Source organism: Eretmochelys imbricata, chromosome 1 (assembly GCF_965152235.1).
Source record: "Eretmochelys imbricata isolate rEreImb1 chromosome 1, rEreImb1.hap1, whole genome shotgun sequence".
NCBI classification, from domain to species: domain Eukaryota; kingdom Metazoa; phylum Chordata; order Testudines; family Cheloniidae; genus Eretmochelys; species Eretmochelys imbricata.
In genome coordinates, this window is record NC_135572.1 from 160,216,228 (window position 1) to 160,233,859 (window position 17,632).

At 40.3% G+C, this 17,632-nt stretch overlaps 1 protein-coding gene across 3 annotated transcripts in view; it reads right to left on the reverse strand.

Moving 5' to 3' along the window:
* The window catches only part of BACE2 (beta-secretase 2), a 60,055-nt gene that overhangs the window by 23,664 nt on the left and 18,759 nt on the right, over nt 1–17,632 (reverse strand). For all 3 annotated transcript variants that reach the window (XM_077818317.1, XM_077818327.1, XM_077818334.1), the window contains exon 2: nt 5,042–5,130. In XM_077818317.1, coding sequence (XP_077674443.1) covers nt 5,042–5,130 — 89 coding nt within the window. The remainder of the gene's footprint in view (nt 1–5,041; nt 5,131–17,632) is intronic.

Consider the following 17,632-nt stretch of genomic DNA (forward strand, 5'->3'; position numbering starts at 1 on the left):
CTGCCAGCACATGGGACTGAAGCCCCCACAGTGTCTCCTGTGATGCAGCCTATAGGAGCCTCCAGGCTCTTTCTAGGAGGCAGAAGGCACAAGCCGAGGAGGCAGCCAAAGCAGCAGGGCATGCACTTCAGGAGCACCACTGACACCAGCGCCTGCAGCTGATGGGCATTTTTTTTGTGTTGATGATTTGTGAGGGAGGGGGCAATGACTCGATCTGGGGGAGGGAAGAGGGGAGGGAAATGAGTAACTGGGGAAGTGACTGAAATTATTTCAGAATTTACTGTTTTATGTTGCTAACAAAACTGAAAAAGTATATTAAAAGCTAAACCATTTGGAAGTCTTTTCTTAGTCCCCAATCCTGCACACCTCGGTAGACGGTTACACCCAGAGCCACATGGGCACTGCAGTCTGTTCACATGTTACAGGATTTGGGCCTTAGACTAACCTCTTCTGTACTTGGAGTGTGCCTAGCATAACGTACATGCTACTGTAATATTTAAAAAACACATGCAGAGAAAAAAACCCCCAAGAAGAATCAGTTTAATAAAAACAAAAAACACTTCAAGTTTGACCTCGGTCAAAAATGGAAATAAGCTGTGGTCTCATTTGAGTGCTAGTTGTGTACCCATCTCCAGTATTAAATAAAACATAACCCAGTACATGTCTTCCTTGAAAGCAGATCAGTTCAGGAGAAGATTCACTGGCAGAGCAATATGAGGAAAACCTAGCACCCAACTTGTTTATGATCAGTACATGGAATTCTTTCATAATCCCCACTCACCACTCAAAAATGCCACACCCAGACCCCACAAGCCAGTAAAACTAGGCAAAGAGAAAGTTTGCTTCATATTTTCCTGTAAATCCCCTACAGTCTCCACAGATCCAAGTCAATGTCTAAAGAAACTCAAACAATAGCAAAGAATGAGAGAATCAATGGATTGAACTATTTTAATGAAAAGTTGTTTCTGTCTCTTCTCCCACCCCCCTCCCCACCCCCCAATTACAAAAACATCAAAATGCCAAGCAGACCTTCAATCATTTCCTTTGTTGCCAATTCTTCCTCTAAGGCAAAAACCAAAACCAAAAAACAAACAAAAACAACCAACCCCCCACCAAAAAAACAAAACCAACAAAACAAAAAAGCCACCAAACCAAAACAGTAAAACTCCTCATAAATCTCTTCCATGGTTTAAACTACTAAATATTTAGCCAAGAAGGCAAAGTTGGGTATTCTATTTGGACTCAGTTCTTCGGTGCATGTGTCATTAAAACCATACAGGAATACTGTAAGGCAATGTGACTTACTTCTGCTTGTCCTTATGTATATTTTTAGCATGATGTCAATTAGATATAGCTAAAACAAGCTAGAAATAAAGCACAATTTTTTTTTCTTTTCTTTTGCCCAAACAGGGAGGACAATTAGCCATTGGAAAAAATTACCAAAGGTTGTGGTGGATTCTCCATCACTGACCATTTTAAAATCATGTTTTTCCAAAAGATATACGCTAGTTCAAACAGGAATGCTTTCAGGGAAGTCCTATGGCCCCTATCATGCAGGATGTCCAACTAGATGATCCCAGTGGTCCCTTCTGGCTGTAGACTCCATTTATGGATACTCCTGGCTCTCAATTTTTAGATATGTTCGACTGGGAAGTTAGATTTACCTCCCAAGTCCAAGGGATGATCAAGAACATGCATGCCCCAGTAGACGTTTCAGATCAGTTCTAATGCTTAGCTAACAAAACTGATAAGTTAAAAGGTTTTAGAGAAGAAAACTAGACGGATTTTCATGACCAAACAATTTGAAAAAAGTAACTTTATTTTTTTTTAAAGGATTAGTCTAATTGAAGACTCAACATGATATCTGAAATATATTAAACACCCCACACAACAGTTCAAGTAAATCCTTTGTGGAAAAGTAGCAAGCTACATTCACCAACAAGTATTTTTTGAACAGCATGAGAAAAAGAATGTTAAGAAATTTTTTCTTGACAATTCACTTGCAAAAGGTTCAAGTGGTTTCCATCCATTACCAGAGAACATTCTCACTATCCCACTTTAGGATTACTGAAACAGATCCTTATGGATGATAATTTACATACTAAACTAAGAGTAGTTGAACTATTAACTTTTCAAATGAAAGACTGTCAGAGCACCTCATAATCCCCAGCGTGTACTGCTGTTGTTTAATGGAATTGAAATTGCATGAGATATAATTGACGGGGAGGAGGGATTTGAAATTTTTTTTATTTTGTTTTAGAGCAGTACAAATAGGCCCCCATCTTTAACCTCTGTAAACTGCAATGGGGTGGAATCCTGCTCCCACTGACATCAGTTGTAAAGCTCTCCTTGCCTTCAGTGGGACCAGGATTCCACCCACAGTATGTCTATGCTTTAAAGAAGTGTTTGGAATTAGAAACGTGCGATCTATCCATGTTCATATGTTCAAAATGCTTGTGCTACAAAGTCTTATACTATGTTTAGTTAGGATTTGTTGAATGTTTTTGTTCCTCTCTGTATTCCCTCAGTGTCACCTACCTTTTGTTAACTATCTCCCAGGAGTGAGTCACAGTTGTGGTTCTTTTAGTGAAACTCATTACAAGCACAGCAAAGAGCAACCTTAGCCCTGGATTTCAATGTCCATTTTTTCTGCCAGTGTTTTTCAAAGATAACATACACAAAACACCGACGTGTAATTACAACCTTCAAGTGTTTTGTATGGCTATTCTTAGGATGGTGTTGGGTGGGTGGTAGATTTGTTTTAAAATGGTCCTAAATCCTAGAGATAAGACCTGTCCCCACAGATACTAAGAAGTCCCTGGGGAAGAGAAGGAGGGCAAGGAAGGATCGATCCCCTCCTCCCCCCGGGTCTGTTGGCCATGAAGTCTCCTCATAACCCAGTCCTCACCTACCAGCCTGTGAAACGAGTCCCTAAGCTTCTGACATCCTACAGTCTATACAAAAAGGGAGACCCCACTCTCTGCAGGTCCTCAAGATAGGGGATCGTTTGCTACACAGTCTAGGAGGGATATGGGAATTAGGCTCTCCTCTTGTGAGCCTCTGGATGTTTGCAGGACTGGGGCTGTTTTAAGGCCTTCTGGGGCAGAGGCAAGAAAGAGCATGGTTTACTGGAGGATTGGGGATCAACAAACCCGGAGGGTGTAGTGTAAGAGGAAAACCTCCTTCCCCGTTCTACCACTGCTCCCCAGCCCCCATGGAGGGGGTAGGTCCTACTTCCTCCCCTCCTCCTCTGCTCCCACCCTTTGAGCCTTACGATACTAATCAATGCCTCCCACCCCATGGCTCTCACAGGAGGGCTGCAATTGGCCGTCCTGCTTAGCTTCTGAAAGCTTACTGTGGGGGGAGGAGGGAGAATGAGGATTTCCCCTCATTCACAAAGCAAGAATAGAGCTGAAATTTTTCAGCCAAAACTTTTTCGGCCAAAAAATGCAGATCGAGCGACATTTAAACATTTTGCAGACATTCACGTCAGCTTTGCTGACTTGTTCATGTAGAAAAAACAAAAAATAATTCCCAAACAGTAGAAGACTTTCCTTTAGACATTTTAAAACAAAACATTTTGATTATTTTTAATTCAAAACAGCTTCTGATTTAGAAACTTCCTTCAAATTTAATACATTTTAAGACATTAAAAATGCTCTAAATCCAAGTGAAATGTTTGGTTTGACCCACAATGATTTTTTTTGCCTAGTTTTTCTGATTTGCCAGCAAAGCGAAAATATGTTATTTGCACAGCTTTACTCAGGAAGCAATCAGGTGATATCTTCCCCATAACATTTATATCCTCCTTAAAAGCATTACTGAACAGGGGTTCTTCAGTTGGCATACAAGGACTCCAATATTAAGAATGACAGGGAGAGCACTGAAGAGGAAATATTGTTAGATGATAAATCAAAATTTACAGAAAGACAGAGTAAGAAAAACGCTGCTTCAGAACAGGCTTTGATTTAAAGACATTTACACTGTATATTTTGACACAACATTGACAAGTCACATTTTAATGGTTATAAAGCTTTTACTTTTTGAATCTCGATGTCTACTGTCATTAAATAATTCTCTAACCACCCCCATAAGGTCCCACAACTGTGAAAATTTAAATATAATAAAAATTACAATGCATAAGTTTTCACAACTATTAAAATTAAAAATAAAAATTTTAAAAATGCTTAAAAATAAACATTGATATCACAGTTGCCAACTTTCACGCGGTAAATAAGCACACCGACTTTAACAATAAACCGAAAATCAAGCTAATCCCAAATTAATCCCATTTCACAACAAGGCCAAAACAAGCCAATCCCTAAGAACTCCAACTCTCTATGTGATTAGATGCCCCCAATGTGCAGTCTGGGACTGTGGTGGGCCCCTTGGCACCCCGACTCTCTTCCTCCTCCCCTTACTTCTGCTTGCTGGGAGCCTTAAAAAAAAAAAAGCTACTAGCCAACAAGCAACTCACAAGCCAATTAAGCCAAAAACAAGCCCAATTTCTGCAGTTTTTTTGTGGGTTTGGCATGTCTGATTGATATCAGTCAAAATGATAAAAAAAGTAAAAGTGAAATTCTGGCAAACCTAGATATAGTTACATCTTTTTGCAGAAACCTACCTAAAATAATTTAAACTAAGAAGAAAAAATGGTGAAAACAGCCAAACCCTGAGATGACAAGGCCTGAGGCCATTTCAATTAATCTTGAAGCTTATCTTGATCTTGTATTTGGTGCCTGGATTCTAGAGCATGTGGTATTGTACAAGTAATTTAGGGTCAGATTTAAAAAAAAAAAAAAAAAACACCTCATGCCGCAAGTAGCTTCACTGAAATCTGTGGAACCAGTTGTGGAGTAAGGAGCTACTCAGCATGAGGAAAGGTGGTAGACGCTTGTGCTAAAAACAAGAGACATATACACCACATTCAGCAATCAACTGCAATAGAAGCCCATCCACCTGCTTTGCATTGTCTTTTCCATATACAGTCCAGCACCCAGGACATTCAATCCTATTCAAAGACTTTTATAAAGATACTTACTCCTTTGTATTGAAGTACAATGTTACATCAGGGTTTGGGGCACCTGCGACTGCAAAATTACTGCTTCCAGTGTCAACCAGAATATTTAACTGCAAAACCAGAAAAGAAAGGGGGTTTTGTTTTCATATTAAATTTAAACTTAGATGAAAACATAAGTACAATCTTAAATTTATAAACGGAGATGAATATTCTTGTGGAGAATAAACTCAAACATTTATGCAAAAATCACCGTAAGGGAAGATATATTGTTGTGACCCTTCATCAAATTAGCCCACTACAGTAAAATGCTTTGACGAATCCACATGTCTACAAAGGAAGGGGAGAGGGAACAGAAGTAGAGCACTGAAACAATAATTCAAGAAGGAGATACATTCAATGCTTTCCACAAATAGCTTTTAAGGATCAAATTCATTCTGAATTGTTAGTATGCTGTAACTCACGAAAGCTTATGCTCAAATAAATTGGTTAGTCTCTAAGGTGCCACAAGTACTCCTTTTCTTTTTGCGAATACAGACTAACACGGCTGTTACTCTGAAACCTGCCATTATGTATAGTTCTAGGCAGCCTGTTGCCTGTAGAGAGTCACCTTGAATAAGGTACTAACTACTGAACAAAGAGCTATAAACAGCTGCAATCACTGTTTGCACCCAGTTCACTTGAAAAGTACATCTGCAATTGGAGTTGACTACAGGGGAAACAGACTAGGTTCTCAAACTTCCTTGCGCAACGACCCCTTTCCGACAACAAAAATTACTACATGACCGCAGGAGCGGGGACTAAAGCTTGAGCCCGAGGTGATGGAGGGAGGAGGGGGGGAAACTTGGGCTTTGGCCCACAGCAAGACTAACAACAGCCCTGGAGACTCCATTAAAATGGGGTTGCAATCCACTTTGGGGTCCCGACCCACAGTTTGAGAACCACTGGACTAGGATCTTGCAGCCTGGCTCCACCTATGAAGCTCTTCTGCATTTGAATTTCATTTTACTCCTTGGCTCCTGCTAAACCTTGGGAAAAAAGTGTTAAAAAGGGGAAAGAGATATAAACACTTAGGGTTACTCTTGAGTTTATGTAGTACCTGATCCTGTGGACAGACACATTTAACTTTAGGCACACAAGTAGTCAGTGGAACTATATGCATGCTTAAAGTTAAGCACATGTATAAGTGTTGTCAGGATTGGCTGGACGGATAAAGATAGGGATAAAGGATTGGCTGGAAGAGATCAAGGGCATATGTTAATAGCCTGGGCTTGAAAATGTGGCCATTGTATAATCGATGTAAATGGAGGCGGTAGTTGAGGGGGGGGGAGGATTCCCAATGTAGCGCAATTAAAATATCAGATATGTTAGAATTTATGGAGTTTTTGCCCCAGGACTCGTTGGTAGCAGAACTAAGGGGAGATGAACGTTTCCTCTTACTCAAAAGATGAGATAAATAAAACACAGATTTCAAATATCTATAGCACGAGCAGCCGAGAGAGATCGGGGAATAGGAAAGAAAAGTCCCAGGTTAGAAGTGGGAGAGGAAGTGAAGAAACAAGGATAAAATATGGGGGAAGCAGGAGCATTAGGACATAGATTAAAAAATAAATAAATAAAAGGTAGAGTTTGGGTCAAGATATTTTAGTTCACAGTTCATCCTGAAATGATCGTTTTAGCAACATTGAGTAGAAATGTTCCAAAATCAGAAATTCTCCAAAGTTAACCTTTCAAGAACACCATCATCATTAAATGACCTTATGATTTGTCACTTTCAAACTTGCATTGGGAGTGCACCTCAGTTAACTTTTATTGGGCAGTCACTGGCAAGTCCAAGAAGCATATTTAAAAAATAAAAATGTTTCCATTCTCACTTTCTTGGGTAACTTTAGTTTACCTAGTTAATAAATGATATGGGATTGAACAGATAAGTAGAGATAAAATAACTGACCATCAGTCTATGGCACAATGTTCTGAACTGCTCACTTGTTGACAGAATAGCTTATCCTCATTGCTATCAACACCAAAAGCATTCAAAAAAATCACAGGTAAGTTAAAATAATAGCTTTTGGATACTTTTTACTTGCCTTCTGGTTTCTCAGACTTTGGGGTACATTTAGATCATGTTTTCAAGCTTTATTCTGTAACCACAAGAGCTAGAAACTTACTTTTTCCCTAAAAAATGAAAGCTGAAATACTCATACTCACTTGATTCCCAGAGCTGAGGCTTTAAGAAAAACATTATGTATGACTGGCAATAAAATAATGATCTGACAAACTGTATCCTTCATTTAACCAATGGCTTGGAATAACGTCTTACAATTTATCTAGATAGAACAACAATTTTATTCTATTTTTCTTTACAGTAGAAATGAGTATTCTTTCCAGAAAGAAATGGCTATAGTGACTAAGCCCGTTAGAAACAACACATTTTACCTCAAGGGGTGGGGGGGTCTGCATATAGAACTGGGTAAATAATGGATTGGTTCAGTGGCAATTCCCCCCAAAATTGAAAAAATAAATTTATTTTGAAACAAAACATTTTGTTCAACCTGAAATGAAACATTTCATTTGGATTCCAAGCATTTTTACATTTATAGATATAATAAACAATTTCAAAACAAAGAGTAATCTGAAATAAAACAATTTAAACATTTCATTTCAAATGTGTTGAAATTAAAAAGTTTTTTTTTTTTAAAAAAAAAAAAAAAACCTGAAACAATTTGGTGTAACTGACACAAATTCACAAAATGTTTTGGTCTCACCAAACCTGCATTTTTTGTTGAAAAAAAACATTTCAGTTGAAAAATTATGTCCAGCTCTAGATGCAAGACTTCAAATTAATTAGTGTTTCTCAAACAATTTGTGATCCTTGAGTGAAGTAATATTATATGTGTATGTGTTGTCTTGACATCAGTAAAATGCATGGCACCATACATGGAGGAGGAGTTTAATTTAAAAATCAAAAATCACAAAAGCTCATATATGAAAGATACTTTAAAACCCCAGAAAGGCAGCACCACACAATTCATGAATCCCTGAATAAAAGGCAATTTTACTGCCTACTTCACTGAGCAGTACAGGATTCACTCTGTCTGGTTCTTAAACAAAGAAAAAAAAATCCCCCATAAAATACAAAGAACAGTAGAAGAACACAAAAAAGTCGCAAGCCCACTCTAGTATAACCAGCATTCACATGACAAATTGCTATTCAAACTCATTCTGCATCTATATGTTTATGCATAACTAGACACAGACAGCTAATACAAACACAGATATTGTAGTCTTCACAATAGATCCAGTGAGTAGTGGAACATTTTGGGATGGGTGTAAATTACTGAGTTTTCTTTTTTAGGTCTGCAGTTCCTTACAGCTCCTTCACATCTCATCATGAAGAAAACCCTTTCTGCATTGCCAAATATTGAAGCCTACTTTACATTGCACTGTACATTGCCAATATAACAGAAGCAGCTTGCCGTTCACACTGAAAGCTAGAGTTATCATTGTTACTTATGTGCGGGTATCCAACAACCACCATGTTTTGTCATGAAGTGTCAGAGGAAGTTATTGAGAAATCCAAGAGCATGGTAACACAACTGAACAGAAACACAAACAAAAGATTATAAGTTAGCAAGACTGCTAAAGTGCAAAGCATTATTTAAGAAAAAAAGAAAAAAAAAAGACATGATTGTTTGCTCCTATTTGATGTATAAAGGAAAGCCTGAAAGGGTTTTTTTTAATTGCTGTTTCTAACTTCAATTTCATATATATATAAGAAGGTAGAAGCTACTTTTTCCTTTGCAGGTCACCTTTAATAGAACTGTAAGACATGCAGTGAACGTCTATAGGGACACTTGAGTGTTATTTTGTTGGATTTAAGTCCCTATGCAGAGGTGGATTAAGGTTTTGTGGGGCCTTGGGCCAGATCAACTGGGGGTCCCTCCCCACCCCTTCCATCTGCAGTCCCCAGTTCCCCTGCCCGGCACTCCTGCCGGGGCGTGGGAGCTTGCCCCACTCCACCCTCCCAGCACTCCTTCTGGGGAATGCGGGTGCCCATTTTTCTGGGGCCCTCCAATTGGCTGGGGCCCCATTGGCCCAGTGGCTAATTCACCACTGGTCCGATTCATGTTGGGTTGACCACGATGAGGATTACACTAAGAGCATCTAATCCAAAAAGCAGACAAGGTAGTGACATTTTTCTTTGCCATGCCAAATTTGAACATGACATTTTACACACTATTCTTTGTAGCTCTTTTGCTGAAGACACAATAATATAAAATGCCATCAAGTTGTGCTAGTAAAGAGAAATAAAACAAAGCCATAAATGTATTTAAAATCCCATATGCTAAACATGTTATGACATAGTGAGGAGGAAGGCTATACATTTATATGGCACAATCTATATTGGTTCTGAATTGGCCAAGATATTAAACCCAGGCAAAATGTCTATTGGGGAGTTAAAATCCCTGCCAATACATCATTTAAAGGATTCCCCAAATCTCCCAGTATTTGGGTTTTGATCCAACATCAAGCAGAGTTTTCTGTATATTGCTCTACTTCAATTTAAAACAAAAGATGTAATGATTTGGGGAAGCTATTCACCACTTATGAATTCTGGCTCATTTTATGAAGTTGCTGTGCCATTTAGTGTGTTTCAGCATATGCGGAATCAACCATCTGCTTTCAGAGCTGGTATCATATGTCTCCCAGATCTGGGACAATCCCAAGTCATTAACCTGAATAGCTCCCATTCAAATGGGAGTACCTTTGAACAATAGCTAAAGCCTACAAAATGGCTTTAGCTAAAGCCTAAAAGATGGCTAAAGCCTACAAAAACCAGTTTGACCCAGCTTGTCTGCAGGAAGAGGCGATGGAATTCCCCCAGAAGGTGAACAAAAAAGCCAGTTATCCCCACTAGCATACGGAGGTGGAGAAATTGATGAAGTACTCACAGAGGGACTCAATGGGGCAGGTTGCTTGAGCAAGAGGAAACCTCTTTGATCAGATGGAGCTGAAGGACATTGACTGCAGGAGTCACAGAGAAAGACTCTATACGTTCTGGAGGAGAAGCCATGAGCTGGAGGAGTACAGTCCAACACAGGGGACTTGGAACCTTGAAAGAATACTGACCCTAATTCCAAAGAACATTCAAGAGTGGTGAGGAAACCAAGTCAGGGAATGGCCTACAGTGTTTATATTTTACCTGGAGCTGTATCTCTTGTGCTGTCTGAAGTAAAACCAGCGATTTTTTTAGAAACTCCTTTGCAAAGTGTGTCTATTTCCTTTAACGATAAAGTGTCCCAGAATGATTAAACAGTAAACCAGAATGCCCATGAGAGGGAGCTCTCGGAAATGTGTATGCATAAGCTACTCGGGTCTTGCAGAGGTAGGCACTGGTCCTGGGGGCCCAGGCAGGTAGGCCATGGAGTCCCACTTCCAGAAGGGGTACCAGACAGGAAGTGTGCCAGAAATGCCAGTTTACCCAGTGACCAAGGGGAGCTTACAGGCACAAAGTCCCAGCATGCGGGTACAAAACCAGCAGCCGGGTGAGTATTCTGGGAAGCTTGACCAGGGTTGTGACAGACTTACCAGAGTGCCTTTAGGAGTTTTTGTTTTTTAAAAAACCCTCTCCATTGATTAATATCAGTTTTAGAAGCTACAAAACATTTGACTATTGATTTGTTGTCTTTTTCCATCTGGCAACACCTCAGTCATCTCTGGTTCTGATCCCTGTCCCACTTATTTGCTAGAACATGTGGTGTTCTTATAGTATCATTATTGATAGTTAAGTGAAGTACTGATAATGCCCAAGCGTGGGAGCTAAATACTCAAATGTGCAGACATCAGCCAGCCCTTCAGGAAACCGTATCCTGCCAATCACTGAGTCTTTCAACATTTCGTATGTTCTTGAAAAGGCAAATGAGAAGGCAGCGATCATTCAAGTTCAGATGCACTGGAACCCTCCCATAGATCTGCTACCTGCTTGGGTCCTGGCTTTCTTTTAGACTTGAGCCCACACTAGTCAGAGTTATTAGTGATCTCTTGCTGGTTTTAGATGGGGGAAACCTGGTCATTCCCCACTTTCTACCACCTGGCACCCCTCACTGGAGTTCTCAGCACAAACTAATCACAGTACAGTTCTGATGCAAACTAGTGACAGGTTACTGTGCCCTCTCCACTTCACTGAAACTGCTCCCACCAACATTTAACACAACCTTTTCCTGGTCAAGTCCCAGGACCTGCACTCCACTCTCATAGACCCCGCTGCTGCTTTCGATGCTATTTGTTGTATAATGCATATGAAACCACAGCTGATCTTTGATTCTGAAGACTGGACTGTGCAAATAGTTTTTTTTGTTTGTTTTAAGTCTGCTACTGCCTTCAAACTAGTGGACCTGATCCTTTTAGCTGCAGCGGCAGAGGTTTATACCTTTAGATCGAAAGGTCACACGTTCAATTTCTTGTGGCCTTGTCTTTACTGAGGTGTTGGTGGGGAAGGAAGCTTGGTAGGTAAATTCTTACCTCAAGGTAAAATCCTAGTGACGACAAGGCATTTTGTAGTTTTCACCTGAGTTAGCAGGTTGAGTTGAAACACTTAACTTGACCTGCTAAATTATGGAAAAACTATGAACTGTCTGGTCTTCACTAGGCTTTTACCTCAATTTAAGAACCTACCCCCTCACCCCAGTGAAGATACAAAGAACCATTCAGGAGTTGTTACAGTCACACACTGCTCAAAACTTGTCCTCCCTTGCTCTCACGCTTCCTACTTCTCCTGCTTCAAATACGATTTATAGTCCTACTCTCTTGCTAGAGTGTGCCCATACAATACGCTTATTCAAGGGGCTGCTCCCCACCTTTAGGGACTATTCCCTTAATATGTACAGAAACTCCAATGCTTGCACAAGTGAGAAGCTTAGTTAGTAAAGTAGTACACTCTGACACATGCAAGTCTCATGAGACACTAAAAGTCTACCATAATTGAAAAAACCCAAACATGTAGCATTAATTCATCTCTTATTTTGTTTTACACATCTGTAATCAACCTGACTAGAAGTAATTTTCTAAACAATACATTAAATGAGGGAAAACAGTTAGGTTTGTAGTTAGTGATTAGCAGCCAGAAATCGTTTGGATAACACATTTTTTTTTTTAAAAAAAAAGCTGCTTAATAGATAGGAAAATTAGCAGCCAATTTAAATACTGCCTCATTTAACACAATGATTCCTAATTACTTCATCAGCCCATCTGGTAAGAATTGCTTGCAACCATCAAACAAGACAGAAAATGCAATCTTACTACTATATAGTATATTTGTCCACAGTTGTGTGTTATTTATTGGCACTGATTTTGCTAGTTGTGTTCTTTTACAATTTCATTTCTGAAAATAATTCTTAAAATGTGGGCTTTTTTAAAAAAAGTTACAGTTTTTCTCTATCTGGAATGAGATGATAACATTTACAGACAGATTTCTCAAAACAAAAGACTGAGCTTCACTATAGATTTTTTCCCACCTGTTCCTTTTGAAGATTCACTTTAATTTAAAGAAATAAATATTTGGAAGAATGCCTAAGTGTATAGGATCCCAGTGTTGTGCACAGCAATCAGAAACATGGCCCCACTTTTTTGCACATAGACTATACATTTACAGCTAATGCTTTTCAAGGGAGCCTGGAACAAAATACCGTCCAACTTTGCTAATCTCTACAAATGACTGAGATCCTGTTGTGGAACTCCACAGGTGACAAAAGAATTCCCAGGTTTGCCATCATTTCTGGGCAGTTCCCAGATTGCAGTTACACAGTCATAAATTATTCTGTTGTACCCTGCAGAAGAACCCATAGAATGGTTCTCAGTTGTTTCTGACTGGCTGTTATACAGCTGCTCTGATTCTGAATAAGTGGCCCACCCAGCTCTACCCAACTAATTCTGCAGCACTGGCTAAAGTCTCCATGTAAATAGCCGGCCCAACAGCGAAAGCTCTTTTACAATGGCTATCAAAGGGAGAAGGGACAGCGTGCCGTTTCATTAAGGTAAACTGGGAGAGTCCCCAGGCTGATCGGGTGGGAGTGGCAGTCGGGAAGAAAGACATCTAAACATTGCCAGTCCTCTCACCCTAGCTTCATTTTTAAAAGGAAGGTTTAAAAATGAAGCTAGCGTGAGAGAACTGGCAATCCATGTGAAAAAGAAAAAAGGCGTACAAGACAAAATGGAGATGTGAAAACTTAATCATTTCTCAACATATTTTGTTACATGGGCAGTGCCACACATTTTACCAGTGTGTCACATTGTTTGGTTAGGCTGTTGAGAGATATGCAGATGAACAAATTTTGCAAGTCAGTGAGTAAGCAAATGAAAATGTCAAGGATAACACAATAGACAAACACACAGACAACTGCAAAATGATTTTAGTGTTAGTACATGCTCTGTAGAATATTTTGTAAAGAGTACTGGCTTAACATGAGACCTCCCCCCAGCACTTCTTCTAGCTGGGGTTGCCAACGTTCTGATTGCAGAAAACCGAACACCTCTGCCCTGTCCCCCCCCCCCCCAGGCTCACTCCATCCCCCACTCCCTGCATCGCTTGCACTCCCTGCCCCGCCTGGTGAAAATGAGCGAAGGGAGGAAGTTGGTGTGGGAGGGGGTGAGGTCTCCAGGGTGGGGCCAGAAATTAGGGGTTTGGAGTGTGGGAGGGGGCTGGGGCAGGGGAATAGAGTGTGGGAGGGGATACAAGCACTGGGCTGGGGGTGTGGGCTCTGGGGTGGGGCCAGAAGTGAGCGGTTCAGGGTGCAGGGGTGAGGACTCCAGCTGTGGGTGTTGGCTCCGGGGCGGATCTGGGGCTGAGGGGTTTGGAGTGCAGGATGGGGTGCGGGCTCTGGGAGGAGCTCCTGGATGGGGCAGAGGGTTGGGGGTGTGGGCTCCAGGCGGTGCTTACTTCAGGCGGCTCCCGGAAGTGCCCGGCATTTCCCACTGGCTCCTAAGTGGAGGGGCAGCCTGGCAGCTCTGCATGCTGCCCCCTTCCACAGGCACCACCCCCGTCCACAGGCACTGCCCCCACAGCTCTCATTGGCTGTGATTCCTGGCCAATGGGAGTTGCAGAGCCAGCGCTTGGGGCAGGGGCAGCGCCCCCATGGCCACGCCTCCGCCTGGAAGCCGGAGGGAAATGCTAGCTGCTTCCAGGAGCCATATGGAGCCAGGGCAGGCAGGGAGCCTGCCTTAGCCCCACTATGTCGCCGACCAGACTTTTAATGGCCTGGTCAGCTGCCAGGATCCCTTTTCGAGCGGGCGTTCCAGTCGAAAACTGGACACCTGGCAACCCTACTTACTTCTAGCTCTTTACTGAGCTACTACTGTTTGTTTATTAGCAGGTGATTAAAACACAAATTAAGGTTCTATTGCAGCGAAACAGAAGAGAACTCAGAAACAAGTTCCTCTATAAGGAAAGGAGTACTTATGGCACCTTAGAGACTAAAATTTGAGCATAAGCTTTCGAGAGCTACAACTCACTTCACCGGATGCATGTAGTGGAAAATACAGTGGGGAGATTTTATATACACAGAGAACATGAAACAATGGGTGTTACCATACACACTGTAATGAGAGTGATCAGGTAAAGTGAGCTATTACAGCAGGAGGGCGTGGGGAGGGGAAAAAACCATACCTATCACTACAAAAGGTCCCCCACTCCCACTAGTAATAGCTCACCTTACCTGATCTCTCTTGTTACAGTGTGTATGGTAACACCCATTGTTTCATGTTCTCTATGTATATAAAATCTCCCCACTGTATTTTCTACTGCATGCATCCAATTAAGTGAGCTGTAACTCACGAAAGCTTATGCTCAAATAAATTTGTTAGTCTCTAAGATGCCACAAGTACTCCTTTTCTTTTTGCGGATACAGACTAACACAGCTGCTACTCTGAAAAAAGTTCCTCTGTAGTATTTCCACAGTATTTTCTCAACCATCGTACATCTCACTGACTTCAATAGAGCCAAGATTTCACTTTGTAAGTATTACCCTAATCGTGGCCCCTTTCACCTGCACAGGCCCCAATGAAAACAGTAAGGCTCTGTCCAATGCATAGATCTGCCCCTGTGAAGCACATTGTAGGACTTGGGCCAAAGTGCCATCCCTCCCTACAAAGCACTAGTCTCTTTCCTTTGTGGTTACAAGAGGATGAGCGTTATATGGACTAGTCAATCTGCTGGATTGTGCTTTCTGTAGGTTAGATTCGCATTTTTTAAAATACCAAAAATGAGCTACTGAAACTTATTAAACCATACTGGCAACAGAAATATGAACATCGGACTGTGGGAATGATGAACAGTCATTTAGAAGAGAGATATGGGAAATGCTTTAAATATATTATCATTTTGACAATAATAAAAGGTTACTACAGTTTAAATATAATAATAATCAGCCACTCATGGTAACAAAATATCCAGTATTTGTTACTGTGCTTTCCCTTCTGCCAATTCCTGAACATTTCCCCTACACACACTTGTGCCATTTCTTGTGGTGTCATTTTTCAGACTGATATTTATTCTCAGTATTTAGATTTATCGCATATCCCATCCACGACATATGAACATGCTTCATTGCTGAACACAAGCTATTCCTTGTTTATTTTAAAGCAGTGTGAAGTTTAGCAACTTCATTTAATTCCTCCTTGTATCAGATTTTTAAAAAAATATTAACAAATTTTTAAAAGATGTGATTTGGTGTAAGAGGCCTCTGCTGATAGTCTTGGGTACCTACAGGTTCTCCAGGTCATTTCCAGCCATTCTTCCTAAACTGAACATTTTATTTTTAGAGGCACTTTTGAAGTTAAACACACACACACACACACACACACACACCATTTTTCAAAACATAAGTCTTTGTGAGTCGAGTCCTCTCTCTAGCTTCTCAAAGACCCTGATCCTGCAAACATGCACATGCTTAAAATTCACGCATGTGAGGAGTCCTGCTGGTTTCAAAGTTAAATATATGTTTAAGCACTGACAGAATCAAAGCCCCAAATCTCTGCCACATTCCACTGTGTACATAATTCCCTGGTTTGTAGGGCTGCTCACGAGCATTAGGCTGCTAGCAATTATTTTAAGATAGTGGATTTTGAAAACACGAGCTAATTATATTGAAACAAAATGCCCTGGGTAAGCCACATTCTACGTCTATTAATGGAAGTGGTATTTCTTTAAAATTATGATGTTCTAATCCGAGCTTGTTCCTGCTCTTCAGCGCAAAAGGCCAGCCTCATGTCTTAGAAAAGTTACTCTGTACGACCTGGCAATTTAGAGACTAACCAATTTATTTGAGCATAAGCTTTCGGTAGCTCACGAAAGCTTATGCTCAAATAAATTGGTTAGTCTCTGAGGTGCCACAAGAACTCCTTTTCTGTTTGCAAATACAGACTAACACGGCTGTTACTCTGAAATCTGTACGACCTGCATGCACAAGGACACTAGCCAAGTTTTCCCAACATGATCAGCAATGCATGTCTGCATGTTGTAGGCCAGTTACTGTCTCTTAATAACCAGGGTGCTCAAGGAATAGAATTTTAATCTCAGAAGCAGTTCTCAAAATCTTGCATTGATTTATTTAATTAACTGAGGTCTGTAGTGTATGTAGAAAACATATAGAAAAACTTTCTTTGAACTCACAGAACACAAGATTATATATTATATATAAATAATATAAAAATAAAAGAGTTAAAAACAAAAACACAAATGCCCCATGAAAGTTATGAAAAAACTTAAAATCCCCCCCAATCTTGTTAAATACAATTAAAATTTCTACTTATTCTCCTTTAGGGAGAATTTAGGAACTGAAGCACTGGCATTCTGCTCACTACACTACAGCATTTACAAGAAAACTGATTACAAGCAGAATGCCACTGGGACCAGCTTTTAGATACTACTGTAGGGGATAGGTCTCAATACAGATGCAAAAATTATATTAACAATATTATTTTTAATATTAGGTCATTAAACTTGCGAGTGCCTTTACTGAAGCTTATGGTATATTTATCATTACTTTCATATGTATGGTAGTTGGAGAAAAGTTCCTCACATGCATGCATTTTTGTTTAATTATATGAAATATTGAAGCTGACCAAAGCAATTTTAAGAGGCTTCTACCTTATCTCCCCAGGACAAGCAAATATCAGGGAAGGTGAACATGGCTTTAGAGTCAAAATATTTATTATCTCCAAGTATGTTTATACAGACTCTGGAAGCCAGCTTTATAACTTCGATTTTGCTTTAACATTGTGTATTATTTTCCTTTATATGATGCTTTACAGGACACATACAAAGTTAGTTTTTGTGTTTTATGTATAAACAAACCGGCCCGCCAGGGGCTTTCCCTGCATAAGTGGCGGAACAAGTTTGGGAACCACTGGTCTAAGTAAATCTACACAAAGAAGTCTAGAAATATCCTAGCTGAAATGAAATTTATAATTAACCTAAAAAACTTCATGCAGAAGAGCCTGTTGGAAAGGTGCCTAGTTGGAAGTGTTTTCAATCTTTTGTTTGTTTCTTAAACATTGAAATAGCAAAAACCTTTGTGAAATGCATACTTGCAAATATGTTCGCTAAATGCAAAGCTCCTA